This window comes from Anomaloglossus baeobatrachus, chromosome 1 (assembly GCF_048569485.1).
Source record: "Anomaloglossus baeobatrachus isolate aAnoBae1 chromosome 1, aAnoBae1.hap1, whole genome shotgun sequence".
Classification (NCBI taxonomy): domain Eukaryota; kingdom Metazoa; phylum Chordata; class Amphibia; order Anura; family Aromobatidae; genus Anomaloglossus; species Anomaloglossus baeobatrachus.
In genome coordinates this window covers 644505221-644521416 of record NC_134353.1, presented here as the reverse complement: position 1 = coordinate 644521416, position 16196 = coordinate 644505221, and the positions used below count along the sequence as shown (strand labels likewise).

At 43.7% G+C, this 16196-nt stretch overlaps 1 protein-coding gene across 1 annotated transcript in view; it reads left to right on the top strand.

The window, feature by feature from the left end:
• LOC142244659 (platelet glycoprotein VI-like) overlaps nucleotides 1–15774 on the top strand; it is a 48785-nt gene extending 33011 nt beyond the window's left edge. The window contains exons 5-7 of the mRNA XM_075316942.1: nucleotides 583–870; nucleotides 11350–11424; nucleotides 15695–15774. Coding sequence (XP_075173057.1) covers nucleotides 583–870; nucleotides 11350–11424; nucleotides 15695–15774 — 443 coding nt within the window. The remainder of the gene's footprint in view (nucleotides 1–582; nucleotides 871–11349; nucleotides 11425–15694) is intronic.
• Nucleotides 15775–16196: the final 422 nt, after the last annotated feature.

Genomic DNA, 16196 nt, shown 5'->3' with positions numbered 1-16196 from the left:
GAGGGTGGGAGGCAGTTCACATCTAAACAGCAGCTCTGGGAGGCTATTCTGACATCATGCAAAGAAATTCAAGCAGAAACTCTCCAAAAACTCACAAGTTCAATGGATGCAAGAATTGTGAAGGTGATATCAAAGAAGGGTTCCTATGCTGACATGTAACTTAGTCTGTTAGGATGTTTTGGATTTAAATATCTTTTTATTTCAGTGGATTTGACCTCCTAATGCTGCAAATTCCACAAATGAGCATGTTCAGTTCTTTAAAATGTTTAGAAACTCTTCTGTGCCTAATAATTTAGAACAGAGCATTTTGAGGGTTTTTTTTTAATTTTGAAGATTATACTGTTATCATTGGGAGGTTTCTTCAATAAAATTCAATGTATACTCTAACGGGTGATGACTTTTATTAGACTGACTGTCATTTCCACCGACCATTTAGGAAAATCATAGAAAAATATAATTTGCATAATATTTTGGAACATGGTGTAAGTACTTTCCAAAAAGGAACAAGGAAACTAGTCTCGATATTATATAGTTTATGTGTTTCACTCATCCAAACTCATAGACTAATGCTTTATTTTACAGACAAGTTGCCACCTCCAATTATTTCTCTGGATCCTTCACTCTCTGTGTACAATATGGGAGACTCAATCACCATATTATGTTCTCCTCCTAAGCTCTTGAAGGTGAAGATGATTCAATTTTACAAGGAGGGATATATACCACCCTTAAAGGAGGCAGAAGATAACACATATGTGATCACTATATCCAACAAAGAGAATGGTGGGAGATATTCATGTGCTTACAGCACAGAAATACAAGAGAGATTGATGACTTCATTGTCTAGTGAACACGTAATAGTGAATGTATCTGGTAAGTATTCAACAACCAATGGTACTAAAAAGTATATAAAATAACAATTGTGGTATGAGAAGTGGTAGTATGCCAAATATTAGTACTATTTATCACCTGAAGGGATTGCGGGGAGACATTCATTCATTTACAGCACAGAAATACAAGATGGATCATTTAATTATGTAGCAAATCTGTAGTAATAAATATTTCTGGTAGGTTTCTAAAATTCATTGTAAGAAGGAAGGAAATGTGCACTATTAATACCAGCAACTCAGTATTATGGAGAAAAATAAAATCTGCCAGTTGAAAAAAATACAAATTACTTTTTTCTGAAAATCACAATCCAGATGCAGATAGTTAAAAACATTTAAAAACAGACAATCACATAACCCCTTATGACATAAACAAGAGGTGAAAAACAATACTCCCTAGCAACCAAAGAATAATAATAATAATAATAACAATAATAATAATAATGCTGGAAACAAACATATACAGTTTATCCAGAAATATTTGGTCAGTGACACAAATTTTAGCTGTTTACCAAAACATATTCAAGATACAGTTGAATAATTAATATGGACTTTAAGTGCAGACTATCAGCTTCAATTTGATGGGATTCACATCCAAATTGGAGCAAGGGTTTAGGAATTACAGTTCTAAAAATGTAGCTGTCTTTTTTTTTCAAAAGACCAAAAGTAATTGGACAATTATCTTAAAAGCTATTTAATGGGCTGCATAAGGTATTCCCTCATTAATCCATCATCCATTCAGCAGATGAAAGGTCTGGAGCTGATTCCAGGTGCAGCATTTGTATTTGGAAGCTGTTGATTTGAAGCCACAACATGCAGTCAATGGAGCTCTAAATGGAAGAAAAAGATCCACCATAGGGTAAAAAAAAAAAAAAAATAGGAAATCCATTAGATAGATAGCAATAATGTTAGTGATGGCCAAATCAACAGTTTTACATGAAAAAAAGGGGAAACTGAGCTTTTTATGGCCACACATAGTAAATAAATAGAGGGTGCAACTATATTGTATATAAATTAATTAATTTTATTAATACCAAAATACAGTAAGAAGCACTGTCATATTACATAAGTCAAGTTGGTAAAAACACACAGGATGAATGGAGATATAGAGATCAGAGTATTCCCTACTTAGGACCTCAGCAGCATATAAATATAATGGGTAAGCAAAGTGGCCCCATGTATTAATAAGTGGCCAGAAAGCATGCATAGGGAGATCTGTTAAAGAAGCCCAAGAGGGCATACATATGGAAAGAATCTTTCCCCTATGAAATACAAGGGACAACGCTTACCCATGAATAAGGTGCATGTGCAAATGCTGGATTGAAAGTCCTGTGGAGAGAAGGGGGAGCCCCGACGCGTTTCACAAATGCTTCCTCGGGGGACACGATTCTTTCCATATGTATGCCCTCTTGGGCTTCTTTAACAGATCTCCCTATGCATGCTTTCTGGCCACTTATTAATACTTGGGGCCACTTTGCTTACCCATTATCTTTATATGCTGCTGAGGTCCTAAGTAGGGAATACTCTGATCTCTATATCTCCATTCATCCTGTGTGTTTTTACCAACTTGACTTATGTAATATGATAGTGCTTCTTACTGTATTTTGGTATTAATAAAATTAATTAATTTATATACAATATAGTTGCACCCTCTATTTATTTACTATGTGTGGCCATAAAAAGCTTAGTTTCTCCTTTTTTTCATGTAACATTATTCTGAGTGGCTCTTTACATGATATTGAATATCCATCTTTTATCCTTTTTTTCTGCTTATCAAATCAACAGTTTGGTACATTCTGCAAAAAAAAGCACACTGGTGAGCTTGGGAACTCAAAAACTCCTGCATGTCCACAGAAAAACTCAGGGATGGTTGATTGCAGAATGCTTTCCATGTTGAAGAAAAAGGTCTTCACAGCATCCATATAAGGGACAAATACTCTCAAGGAATTAAGTGTTTCAGTATCTAAGTCTACCATAAAGAGAAGACTTCATAAGAGCAAATACAGAAGGTTCACTTAAAGGTGTAAACCACTAATCAGGCTTAAAAATAGAAAGGTTAGAGTAAATATTGCCAAAAAACCTCTAAAAAAAGCCAGCCCAGATCTAGAAAAGCATTTTTTTACACATGAAAGATCAACCTGTACCAGAATGATGGGAAGTAGAAAGTATGCAGAAGGCTTGGAATTGCTCATGATCCAAAGCACACCACATCCTCTGTAAGAAATGGTGGAGGCAGTGTGATGGTCTGGCATACATGGCTTTCAATGTCACTGGCTCACTAGTATTTATTGATGATGTGACTTAAGACAGAAGCAGCCAGATGAATTCTGAAATGTACAGGGCTATATGTTCTGCTTAGATTCAACCAAATGCAGCAAAGTTTATTGGATGGCGCATCACAGTACAGATGGACAATGACCCAAAACAATGACCCAAAGCAACCCAGGAGTTTTTTTTAAGGCAAAGACGTGGAATATTCTTCAGTGGCTGAGTCAGTCACCACATCTGAACCCCATCAAACATGCATTTCACATACTTAAGACAAATCCAAAGGCAGAAAGACCCACAACAAGCATCCTCTGAAGTCAGCTGCATTAAAGGCCAGCAAAGCATCACAAAGGATGAAACCCAATGTTTAGTGACGTCCATGTCCAAGTCCTTGCTGTGTTTGTGGCGGTGAGGTGATAACCGTGCTTCCTTCCTCTGACATCTCCCCCAACCTCGTTCAACCGAAATTTGACCAAGGTCTCCCTCATCTGCTGAGTCTTCCATACCCATCGAGAGTTCATCCTCCATTTCTTCCTGGTCTCCTGCACCTTCCTCAACATTTTGGCTGCTACCATGCGCCCTTGTTAATCCCTCTCCCCCACCGTCCCATACCTGCCGCCTTGGTGATGCTGAACGTCTGGACCTTGTAGATGTTGGTATCCTTTGCGCATATGAATCCTCCTGTACTTCCTCCCCTTCCTCTTGTCCCACCCCCTGAATCCGAATAGTGTTTAGCGTGTGCTCCAGCATGTAAATGACTGGAATTGTCATGCTGATAATGGCATTGTCAGCGCTAAACATATTCGTCGTCATGTCGAAACTGTGCAGAAGGGTGCATAGGTCCTTGATCTGAGACCACTCCAGCAGTGTGATCTGCCCCACCTCGTTGGCCCAGGCTATACGTCATAACGTATTGCACCAGGGCTCGGCGGTGCTGCCACAGTCGCTGCAACATGTGGAGAGTCGAATTCCAGCATGTCGGCACATCGCATTTCAGGCGATGAACCGGCAGGCCGAAAGACTTCTGGAGCGATGCAAGTCGCTCAGCTGCGGCGGTTGAACGGCGGAAGTGAGCAGAGAGTGACCGTGCCCTGTGCAGAGGCCCATTTAGGCCGAGATAGTGGGTTAAAAATTGCTGGACAACAAGGTTCAACACTTGAGCCATACAAGGCACGTGTGTCACCTTGCCCCGGCGTAGGGCCGCACCCAGGTTTGCAGCATTATCGCACATGGCCTTCCCTGGCTGCAGGTTGAGTGGAAACAACCATTTAGTAAACTCGCTCGCAAGCGCTGACCACAACTTCTCAGCTGTGTGACTCTTATTTCCAAGACATTTCAAGGTAAAGACCGCCTGATGCCGTTGAGCTCTGCTGCCAGCATAGTAAGGAGGTGTGCCGGATTCCTTGTGCGCAGTTACAAAGCGGGTGGCCTGACCAGGCCGGCTTGGGGTGGAGGTGGAGGACCCAGACGAGGTTGAGGAGGCGGAAGTAGTGGAGGAAGTTCGACATACAGAGGATTGACGCACAAGTCGTGGGGACGGCAAGACTTGTTCAGCAGACCCTTCTCCATCTTTTGCCATAGTTACCCAGTGCCCAGTCAGAGACATGTAACGCCCCTGTCCATGCTTACTGGTCCAAGTATCAGTGGTGAAATGCACCCTGTCACACACAGAGTTTCTCAAGGAAGCGGTGATGTTGTGTGCGACATGCTGGTGTAGCGCAGGCACACCTTTCTTGGAGAAGTAGTGGCGACTGGGCATCTGGTACTGAGGCACTGCGACGGACATAAGGTCTCGAAAATCCTCTGTGTCCACCAGGTGGAAAGACAGCATTTAAGTAGCCAAGAGCTTACAGAGGGATAACGTCAACCTCTTAGCTTTGTCATGGCTCAGAGGAAATGGCCTTTTGTTTGTCCACATCTGAGGGACCGAGATCTGGCTGCTGTGTGGAGACGGTGGTGAGTAGGGTGTCCCTGGAAAACTGAAGGTCTGTGAGGAAAGTGCAGGCGGAGACAGGATGTTGCCTTCATCCATACTTAGTGCTCTTGATGTATGAGGGAGCTCTACACCAGCACTTGTTTCCACTTCCAAAACAACTGACGACCTGCCAAGCAAACTGCCTGTTGCGGTTAAAGAGGAGGAAGGTCTGCGTGGAAAAACATGTGTGACAGCTGTCCCCACAGTCAATGAGGATGAAGAGCGCACGGATGCACTAGAAGGGGCAGACGGTGGTTGGCCCGCTCCGCTAGGCCGCATTGTAGCATGGTGAGCTTCCCACTGGGACTTATGCTTGTTATTCATGTGACGATTCATGGAAGAAGTTGTCAAACTGGTGAGGTTTTGGCCTCTACTTATAGATTGGCGACAAATCTTACAGATCACATGATTTGGGAGATCCTTTGTGATGTCAAAAAAGGACTAGGGTAGGCAAGACTTAGAGCCTATGGGACCTGCAGAGCCACCCCGACTTGTGCTCAGAGGCAGAGTTGTGGCTGAGGATGCAGTTGTTGACGTGCTTCCAGTACTCCGACTCTGTCCAGGAAGGCGCAAGGTAACTTCGTTGTCAGTCGCATCCTCCTTCACCACCTCTGGTGACCTCCTCAATTGCCTGACTGTGGGTTGACAGTAAGTGGGATCTAGAACTTCATCATCAAGCGTTGTGTTTGTACTCCCCATTGCCCACAGACCTAACCTCTTCCTGCCCTGACTGAATAGTTAAGTTGTCATTCCAATCAGGTATCTGAATCTCATCGATTTGTCATCAGTATGTTCCTCATTGTCCCCACCAAGAAGTGTTACAGTTTGTGAATGGGGTCTACATTATGCTCAGAAACTTGGTCATCAGGGCCTGAATCAGACTCACAAAGCTTCTGGGCATCACTGCAGATCATTTCCTGGTCTGTACTCACTGTAGCTTGGGAGCAGACCTCTGTTTCCCAGACTATAGTGTGACTGAACAGCTGTGCAGACTCAGCCATCTCTGTTACACCATACTCTGCAGGGCGGGTGGATACTTGAGAGCTGGGAGAAAGCAAGTACGATTGGGGTGACAACTCAGAGGACTGTTGTTTTTTGGATGTTGAAGTTGAGGTAGAGGAAAGGACACTTGTTGGAGCACTTGAGATTCATTCAAGTATCTTCTTTTTTTGTGCATCATCTACCTTTGTTTCAGTTGTTCGGTTCAGTAAAAAAGGGAGCACATCCGATTGTCCACGGAAACTAGTAGACATCTTACTTTTGCTGGAAGATGGCCTTTCTTCAGCAGATGTTAATGTAGCTTTCCCACCTTCCCCACGGACACAAACTTTTTTTCCGTTACCAACACGCCTGTTCCCCTTTCCACCAGCATCTGTCCTTTTTCCACTCATTTTGTTAGCAACAAGATTGGACACTTAAATGTGGTAGCAAAAATGGAGAGGTGGTGTAGATTGCAGAGGTGGTCTAGCTTTATTGACAGCTGAAGAACCAACACTGACTATCCCAGTCAATTTTAGTATGCCCCTAACAGTGGCAGCACAGTTTGCAATTAGAATTGCGTAGCAAAAATGGTCAGGTGTGTACAATGCAGAGGTGGTCTAGCTTTATAGACAGCTGAAGAACCAACACTGACTATCCCAGTCAATTTCAGTATGCCCATAACAGTGGCAGTACAGTTTGCAATTAGAATTGTGTAGCAAAAATGGGCAGGTGGGTAGAATGCACGGGTGCTGTGGGTCAGTGGACAGCAAAGGAACACTAACTTAGTATTCCAGACACTTTTAGGATGCCCCAAAAAGTGGCAGCTCTTTGGGGAAATAAAATAGCGTGGCAAAAATGGGCAGGTGGCTAGTCTGCACGGGTGCTGTGGGTCAGTGGACAGCAAAGGAAGCCTCACTTTCTATCCCTGCTAATGAAAAAATGCAGCAAGGAATTGCCTTAGCTGAGGTAGCCATACGCTGTTATCTAAAGCCCTACTGTCACGCTGTACTCTAAGATGTACAATAGCAGTACAGCGCAGTAATGTGGGACTGAGAGGATTCCTGAAACTATCTGAGAAGGTAGTTAGCTGGTAAACCACTAGGGGGCGTAAAAGTGGAGGAAACGTATGAGCAGGGAATTCCCTAGCAGAGGTAATACTAGTCAAGCCCACCAGATGGCAGTAGAATCGTCAGAAAGCCGTGTCACAACATGAGGTCTTGTAAGTACACAAGGGCAAAGTCTAAACGTAGTATGAGGGAAGCAAATAGTCAGTAGCCAGGAAATCAGAGCCTAGAAGCGAGGGGGAGTGGGAACACAAGACAGAATTAAGGCAAACAGATAAGGAATGAACAGGGAGAAGGCGGGAGAGACACTGATGGAAACAGACAACAGAGGAGGTTAACAGGTCAGGTGAACACGGAGGTCAGGAGGGGGCAGGGCAGACAACAGGTCACTCAAGAGCAGAACACAGCAGAGCCAGAAGTATCACTGGCGAAGTCCAAGAGAAACAGTGCCCTAATAAAGCAGCCTGACTTCCAGAACGAGGCAGAAAGGATTAACCCCTAACGTGACCTGCATCAGAAGTGAAACTAAAAAAAAAAGGCTCAGCTCCAGCTGAGCCAGGAGTCAATCATGACACCTACACAGTGTTTGCATGGTCCTGCCTAGCAGCTATGGCTATGAACACCTGTAAATCAGCCCTGAAAAGGGCTGAAATAATCAGTAGTCCCTAATCCCTAAAGCGCTGTGTAGATTGCACTATATCTCTATAGCGCACACAGCAGCAGCAGCAGAGGGAGCTGTGACTGTCACCCTCACGCAGCATTGACATAATGGCGGCGACGGGGAAAATGACCGTGTCTTATAAGGCAAGGACATGCACAGCCTATGACACATGCCCTTGCTTGCCTGGCAAAAATTCACTTTGCAGTGTGTGTCTCAGTGATTTGCTGACAGCCTGGCCCGCCCCACTGTACGCGCGGTTAGGGAAAAAAAAAAATGGCGATCGGCATTCTCTCACCACTCAGCAGCAGCACTGATCTAAACCTCATCCCTCCCGCACACTATACGCTGAATTTTGATAATAGAGTGATTCACAGTGACTCATACTATTACAGTGGAAAGCCAGGTAGTAACTAGCTAGGCTTTTTGTTGATCGAACCGTTCTCGAACGTAACTCGAACTTCGAGCTTTTAGCAAAAAGCTCGAGTTCATCGAACGTCTCGAACACCCCCCAAAACCACTCGAACATGAAATTGGCGAACCTCGAACATCGCTCATCTCTAGTGCAGAACAAAAAGTCAATCCTTCAAGAAATCACCCCTTCAAAAGTGAACTACTTATATCATGCGAGATTTCACATAGTTTGATGCCTAATAACAGGCAATACTGTCAGGGGGAACTCTTGCTCAATAAGGCACACACATGGATGCGCTCCACTGTGATAAAACAAATGTGATATACGTGAAATTCAAATATCTCAAGTGGTAACGCAACATGCTATATTTAGTACAATTTCACAACCCACATCATTATTAGCCCATAGACTAAAGGGTACTTTACACGCTGCGATATCGGTACCGATATCGCTAGACAGCGTACCCACCCCCGTCGGTTGTGCGTCACGGGCATATCGCTGCCTGTGGCGCAATACATCGCTAACACCCGTCACACGGACTTACCTTCCCTGCGACGTCGCTCTGGCCGGCAATCCGCCTCCTTTCTAAGGGGGCGGTTCGTGCGGCGTCACAGCGACGTCACACGGCAGCCATCCAATTGCAGAGGAGGGGCGGAGATGAGCGGCCGGAACATGCCGCCCATCTTCTTGGTAAATGAACGACCTCTCATATACCAACGATTTTTGTCTCTTTTGCAATTGTTTAAGGTCGCACCAGCCTGTCACATGCTGCGACGTCAGATGCCAGAACCATGAACTAACATGCTAATAAATACGCAGCTGCGCCGCACATACCCCGCTGTTCATGGTGGCCGGCAGAGGATGGATGCATACTTGGCATGAACCGGAGTCCCTGGGACTTCCGGTCATGTGCACTGTACCTAACTGTAGCCGGGAAGCTTACACCCGGCATCAGTTTAGTGCGCATGATCAAAAGCCTCGGGTATTCCAGATCATGCACACTGCACATCCATCCTTCGCTGGCCGTCATTAACAGTGAGGTATGTGCGGCGTCGCTGCGTATTCATTAGCATGTTAGTAAACACACAGGAGTGTGCTAGCATGCTATGTGGACCGACTAGCTAAGGGAACAAACGCCCTTGGGACTAGTCCCTGCACTAATTAGCATAACATAAAAGATCTTTAGTAATACTTTTTCTAAAGATCTCTTTATCTATGCTAGTGTATACAGGGACGTTTAGGCAGAGATTAGTAATATGCACCCAGACCTGCTCGTGGTTCTGGGTGCATATTGCACCTGACAGGTTCCCTTTTAGTCATTTATAACCAACAATGTTGTGTGTACTGAGGAAATCATCCAGCCCTTTTTTCAAATCTGTTATAGTAGCTGCCATTACTACCTCTTGTGGTAGGGCATTCCACAGTTTGACTGCTCTAACTGTATAGAACCTTTTCCTATTTTGCTGCTGGAATCGCTTTTCTTCCACTCGCAGTGTATGTCCCCTGGTCCTTTGTATTGTCTTTGGAAGGAAGAAGTCATGTGCCAGTCCTTTATATTGACCACACATGTATTATACATATGAATGAGATCTCCTCTGAGACGTCTTTTTTCTAAGCTAAACAAATCTAACTTTTTCAACCTCTCATCATATGGGAGGTCTTCCAGTCCTTGTAGTAGTCTAGTTGCCTGCCTTTAAACTGAACCTAACTTTTGAATATTCTTTTTAAAATGTGGAGCCCAAAACTGGATCCAATATTCTACATGTGGCCTTACAAGTGATTTATAGAGGGGTAACAATACGTTGGGATCACGTGATCTAATCTCTCTTTTTTTATACACCCTAAAATCTTGTTTGCTTTTGCAGCTGCTGCTTGACATTGAGTGCTGCTGCTCAGCTTATTTGTAATGAGAATACCCAAGTCCTTCTCGTGTTCTGTAGTCCCGAGTTTTCTTCCATTTAATGTATATGCAGCATTAAATCTCATTTGCCAAATATCTGCCCATTCTGACATCTTAACCAGATCTTTTTGTAATATTGTACTATCAAGGTCAGTTTTTAATATTCTACATAGTTTGTTGTCATCAGCAAAGACTGACATTTTACTATCAATCCCATCCACAAGGTCATCAATAAAGAGATTAAAAAGAATCGGTCCTTGCACAGATCCCTGCGGCACCCCACTGGTGACAATCATTTAGAGATTGTACCATTTATGACTACTCTTTGTTTCCTATCTTTTGCCAATTCCTTGCCCAGTTGCATATAGTTTCCCCTAATCCTTGCTTCTGAAGCTTCAGTATAAGGCTATTATGTTTTACAGTATCAAATACCTTTGCAAAGTCCAAATAAATCACATCAGCTGCATTACCAATATCCAGGTTTGCACTTACCCCCTCATAGAACCCCAACAGGTTGGTTAGACACAACTTATCTTTCATGAATCCATGCTGTCTGTCAGTTATTATATTATTTTCTGCAATATATTTTTGCATGTCATCCCTTAAAATGCCCTCAAAGCTTTGCATACTACTGATGTCAGGCTTACTGGACGGTAGTTGCCTGGATCTACCCTCTTACCTTTCTTAAATATCGGTACCACATCAGCAATCCTCCAATCCTGAGGCACCAACCCTGTTACAAGCGAGTCTAAAAAGATGAGATACAGCGGTCAGTTAATTACTGAGCTCAATTCCCTCAATATTCGTGGACAAGGAAACACACATATTCTCAATCTCTGTGTATCCCTTTTGTAAAATAATAACACTTATACTCACCTCTAGTGACAGAGCCGTTCCAGAGGTTTTGGCACTGCTGTCCTGCAGGTTGAAGGACATTATGTCTTGAGATCCCTGCGGCCAATCAGCAGCTGCTTCACTCTTCCCTCCTTTGGATTTTTCTAATGCATCCAGAACAAGGCCAACTCCAGAGGTGAGTATACGTGTTATTATATTACAAGGGGGATACATACAGATTGAGAAGGGGATGTTTTGGGGGTGGACAACTCATTTAAGGCTTTGTAATCCATTTCTATGCCTAAACAACCCTTGTAATAGTTAGTATTTTAAAAATATGCTAGGTATAGCAAACTAATTTTTTTTTCAGCTTTCATAGAACGAACTACAGAAGCCACAACAGTTCATGAAACGTCTACACTTGACATGAGAAGCAAGACATCGAGTGAGTATAATTTTTTAATATATTTGCTATAATATTTGAATAATTTATTAATATTTTTGTGCTTAAATTTACCCAGTGAAACAAAGTGTATGGCCATTTCTCAACCTGACATTGATTTCTAAAATGAAAAAATAAAATCATACTTTACATATTTGCTAGCAATTGTTATCAGGCAGAAACCGTTATTGATTCAATAGCTAATCACTAATTGAATAAGAGATAAATTCTCCATACATTGTGTACTTTTTTTGATGGCTGCAGTTCAACTCCCATTCACTTCCATGGGAGCAGTTGAATTGTAGTACATGAGACCAGACACTACACAGATTGGTAGTGCTCCAGTTCCTTAAACTGTGTAAGGCTGGGGCCACACGGGGTCTACTGCGATCCCCTTGCATGACACTCGGCTCGTGCTGGCAGTACAGCAGAGCCAAGTGTCATGCGTGTGTCCTTGCAACTGAGGTCCGTTCGTGCGAGCAGACCTCAGCTGCGGGGGGCAGGCCGGCACTCAGGAGGGGTGGGAGGGATTTCTCTCCCTCTCTTCTGCGTAGCCGGCTATTGCCATTCTCGCACTGCACTAGCAGTACACCGGTGTACCGCGAGTGCAGTGCGATTTTTCTCTCGCCCCATTCACTTGAATGGGTGCGAGAGAAAGAGTCTCGCATTACAATCGCAGCATGCTGCGATTGTTTTCTCAGTCCGATTAGGGCTGAGAAAATAATCGCTCATGTGTGCTGACACACAGGCTAGAATTGGTCCGAGGGGAATGCGATGTTTTATCTCACTCCACTCGCACTGTTTTTCTCGCCGTGTGGCTTAGGCCTAACACTTATGAAATGACACAATGTATGCACTAGTTAATGGGTGATGATGATCAGACCAATTTTATATTGTCTTATAAAACGTTTAAAAATACCTTATACCCAGACAACCCATTTAATAAATATTTTATACCAAAAACCGCTAGGTATTGGGGGTGGCAGGGGGCCGTAGTTGTGGGCAGAGGCGAGCTCCTGATTCTAGGCAGCGTCTCTCTTCGGTGCTGCACTCCTGCCACCTCCATAGTACAACCATAGACACTGCAGCTTCTCCTCCTCAAGACAAATTTAGACAAGAAGTCCAGGATAACGTTTAACACTTATTCACTGAATAACTAGCAGTTTCTGTGGTGCACATCCACTGCGGGCACATAGCTGCGACGTTAGAGGCATGTTGCGGTTTGGTTTCATTTCACATTTCCCTGCAAACTGCTCCCTCCTGCACACCTCTCCGGCTACTATAGAACTGTATGTTTCCACTGGCAAGACCACAGTGGCAGCTAGTAAATTCATGGAGTCCCACATGGATCTAATCGTTTCCCCTCCAACAGGGATTTGATACACCACCGGATGGAGTTCCTTTGTATCGTGGCGCGGGGTGGTAGTCGTGGGCGAGGCAATCGTCTGCTGCACGGTGGCATGCTACATGAAAATGGAGGTCCTGCCTGGGTGTGTGGTGTTGCACTCTGGAGGCGATACGCCTTTGCAGGCCGCATGTTGTCAGTGGTTTTTGCCGGCCAGGACCAGATGGTACACAGTTTATTGAGGGAGACCACAAGTTCATAAAAAAACATAGTTTTACTAAACATTAACTTGGTAACAACAACGTAACACAAATCTTCGTGCACATTTCAATATCACAGATGATCATTAAGTACATTCATCACTTTAGTTATTCCAACCTCCATTAAGTCCTTTTCTTCCCAACACTCCCCAGCCCAGCACCACATCACAGTCCTTGGAAGTCATTCTCCTCCTAAAGCAGTTCCACGTCTTTTCCCTCTTAGAGAGATTTTGCCAATATGGCTGGACTGAGCTATAAGCTAAGACGCCTCAGAAACACTCGCTTACGACACGTTCCTTGTCCTGCTCTGTCTTGCGCCAGGACCCGTGTTTCTCAGTCACTCATTCTTTTGGTCAGTGCGCTGACCCTGCTCCACTAGATCACTCCGTGTCACGGTCACCTCCTTCTCTTTCTCAGTTGTTCCCTCTTTTCCTCAGTCACACTCTTCTATGTAATGGTCTCCCTCTCTTCATGACACCCATATTATACGGCACTGCTGCTCCTCAGACCTGACGTCTGTTCCTGTCACAGGCTGGGCCCTAACTGATGTTTCAACAGCAACCGTTTCGCTCCCTCAGCACTAGCTACTCCCTAGTTGGCTAATCCCAGAATCCCAACTGTCACCTGTCTGTCACCGGGCAGATTTAACTTTTCACCTGCACCTATAACACTAATAATACCGTATTAACCCCTTCAGCCCCCGGGCACTTTCCGTTTTTGCGTTTTTGTTTTTTGCTCCTTTTCTTCCGAGAGCCGTAACTTTTTTATTATTCCGTCAATCTTGCCATATGAGGGCTTGTTTTTTGCGGGACGAGTTGTACTTTTAAATGAAACCATAGGTTTTACCATATATTGTACTGGAAAACAGCAAAAAAATTCCAAGTGTGGAAAAACTGCAAAAAAAGTGTGATCACACAATAGTTTTTGGGATGTTTTATTCACAGTGTTCACTATATGATCAAACTGATGTATCTATGTGATGCCTCAGGTCGGTGCGAGTTTGTAGACACCAAACATGTATAGGTTTACTTGTATCTAAGGGGTTAAAAAAAATTCACAAGTTTGTCCAATAAAAGTGGCGCACGTTGTGCGCCATTTTCCGAAACACGTAGCGTCTTTATTTTTTGTGATCTGAGGCTCAGTGATGGCTTATTTTTTGTGTCTCGAGCTGACGTTTATAATGGTACCATTTTTGCGCAGATGCTACGTTTTGATCGCCTGTTATTGCATTTTGCGTAAAACTTGCGGCGACCAAAAAACGCAATTTTGGCGTTTGGAATTTTTTTGCCACTACGCCGTTTACCAATCAGATTAATTGATTTTATATTTTGATAGATCGGGCATTTCTGAACGCAGCGATACCAAATATGTGTATATTTATTTATTTTTTAACCCCTTAATTTTCAATGGGGGGAAAGGGGGGTGATTTGAACTTTTAGGTTGTTTTTTTTTTTTTTTTATTTTTTAAAACTTTTTTTTTTACTTTTTTTTTTTATTTTACTAGTCCCCCTAGGGGGCTATAGCAATCAGCAATCCGATCGCTGATCGCTATCTGCTGATCACAGCAATACAGCTGTAATCAGCAGATTCAGTCACTTTGGTTTTCCCTCTGCTCTCGGCCGAGGGAAAATGAAAGTGAAACATCATAGCAGCAGGCGTCATCACATGACCCTGTGCTACGATGGCAACCACCGATAGTCACGTGATAACACACGTGACTTCCGGTGGGGGCGGCGGTAAGTAACAAACATGGCCGCGCGCATTTAAATCTTGCTGCCAGACTTTGGCAGCAAGATTTAAGAGGTTAATGGCCGCGGGTGGAAGCGATTCCACCCGCGGCTAGCAGGCACACATGTCAGCTGTTGAAAACAGCTGATATGTGTGCCGATCCACGCCGCCTGCCCGCGGCAGGGGGCGGGGCTTAACGGGACACGATCCTGGACGGATAGATCCGTCCAAGGTCGTGAAGGGGTTAAGTATCCTACATTATATACTACATAACATTACACCTTATACCGCATCACATAAATATATATATATATATATATATATATTTAAGAACATATTTGCATATTTGGTGTCTTCAGGGGTAGGAACTCGACCACCATCTTACACCTTCACCACTCTCTCTGTGATCACCCATTTGCTCAGGTCTATGTTACCTCACACCTAGACCGTTCCCATTGGAGTCAGTTGTTTCCCAGAGATTCCACTAGAATCAAGGCCCACAACTTCTGGGCCTGTCCGTGCCTATTACTGCGCCCGGCTACTGAACAGTTTACCTTTGTCTACTTGATCTGGGTTTCCTGGGGTGACCCTGAGGGTCTGGCCAAGTTACCCTGGGCTTCTCTAACTATACCTCCGTCAGGTACAGCTTCTTCTCTCTACTCTACTGTACCTATCTGACTAATCCCAACTGTCAACTCACTGTTGCTAGGCAGATTTACCTTTAACTCCTTCAGCCCTGTTCTCCATCCCAACTCCAAGCTAAGGGACCAGGGAGCAGTGACACCTAGTGGTGCCTGAAAACAGTGTACCCAAAAGCACACACATAAACAACATTTCCCACACATAAAAACACAAAATAACCATGACGCCTTCAGGGGGCTGCAGGGCACCAGTCACCCTCCTACAGTATAGTAATCTATAATTATTATTTTTTTTTTAGTATCCACAGGACAAACTACCACAGCCACAATGCTTCAACAGACATCTGTACGTGACAATGAAGTCAAGAGAACAAGTTGAGTATATTATAACCAGATCACAAAAATCCCAGCACCACTCCTGTAGCTCCGAGCTTGTTGTTAACAGCTCTCCATGCAGTCATTCAGTACAAGGACAAGATGGTTTTCCAAAGCACCGGATGGATCAAAAAAGTATTCACAATAGTTACAGACATGGCAAAAATATTAAACTTTGGCCAAAAATGTCCTTTTTCAAGCCAAAAAATAAAAACAAGCACCAGAAAAATATAAAATGTATGCAGGCATATTTATCTGAAGTGGGCATGTCGACGATTATTCTTCCTCTACGTTGCAGACACGATCACACAGAGTAACTAAAAACCACCATGATTAGTATTGTTACAATCACAGCATCATATAATACAAAAAACAAGATCATAAGCTGCTCCGTATGAAGGGACAATGTATAGGTCAGTCCTCCAT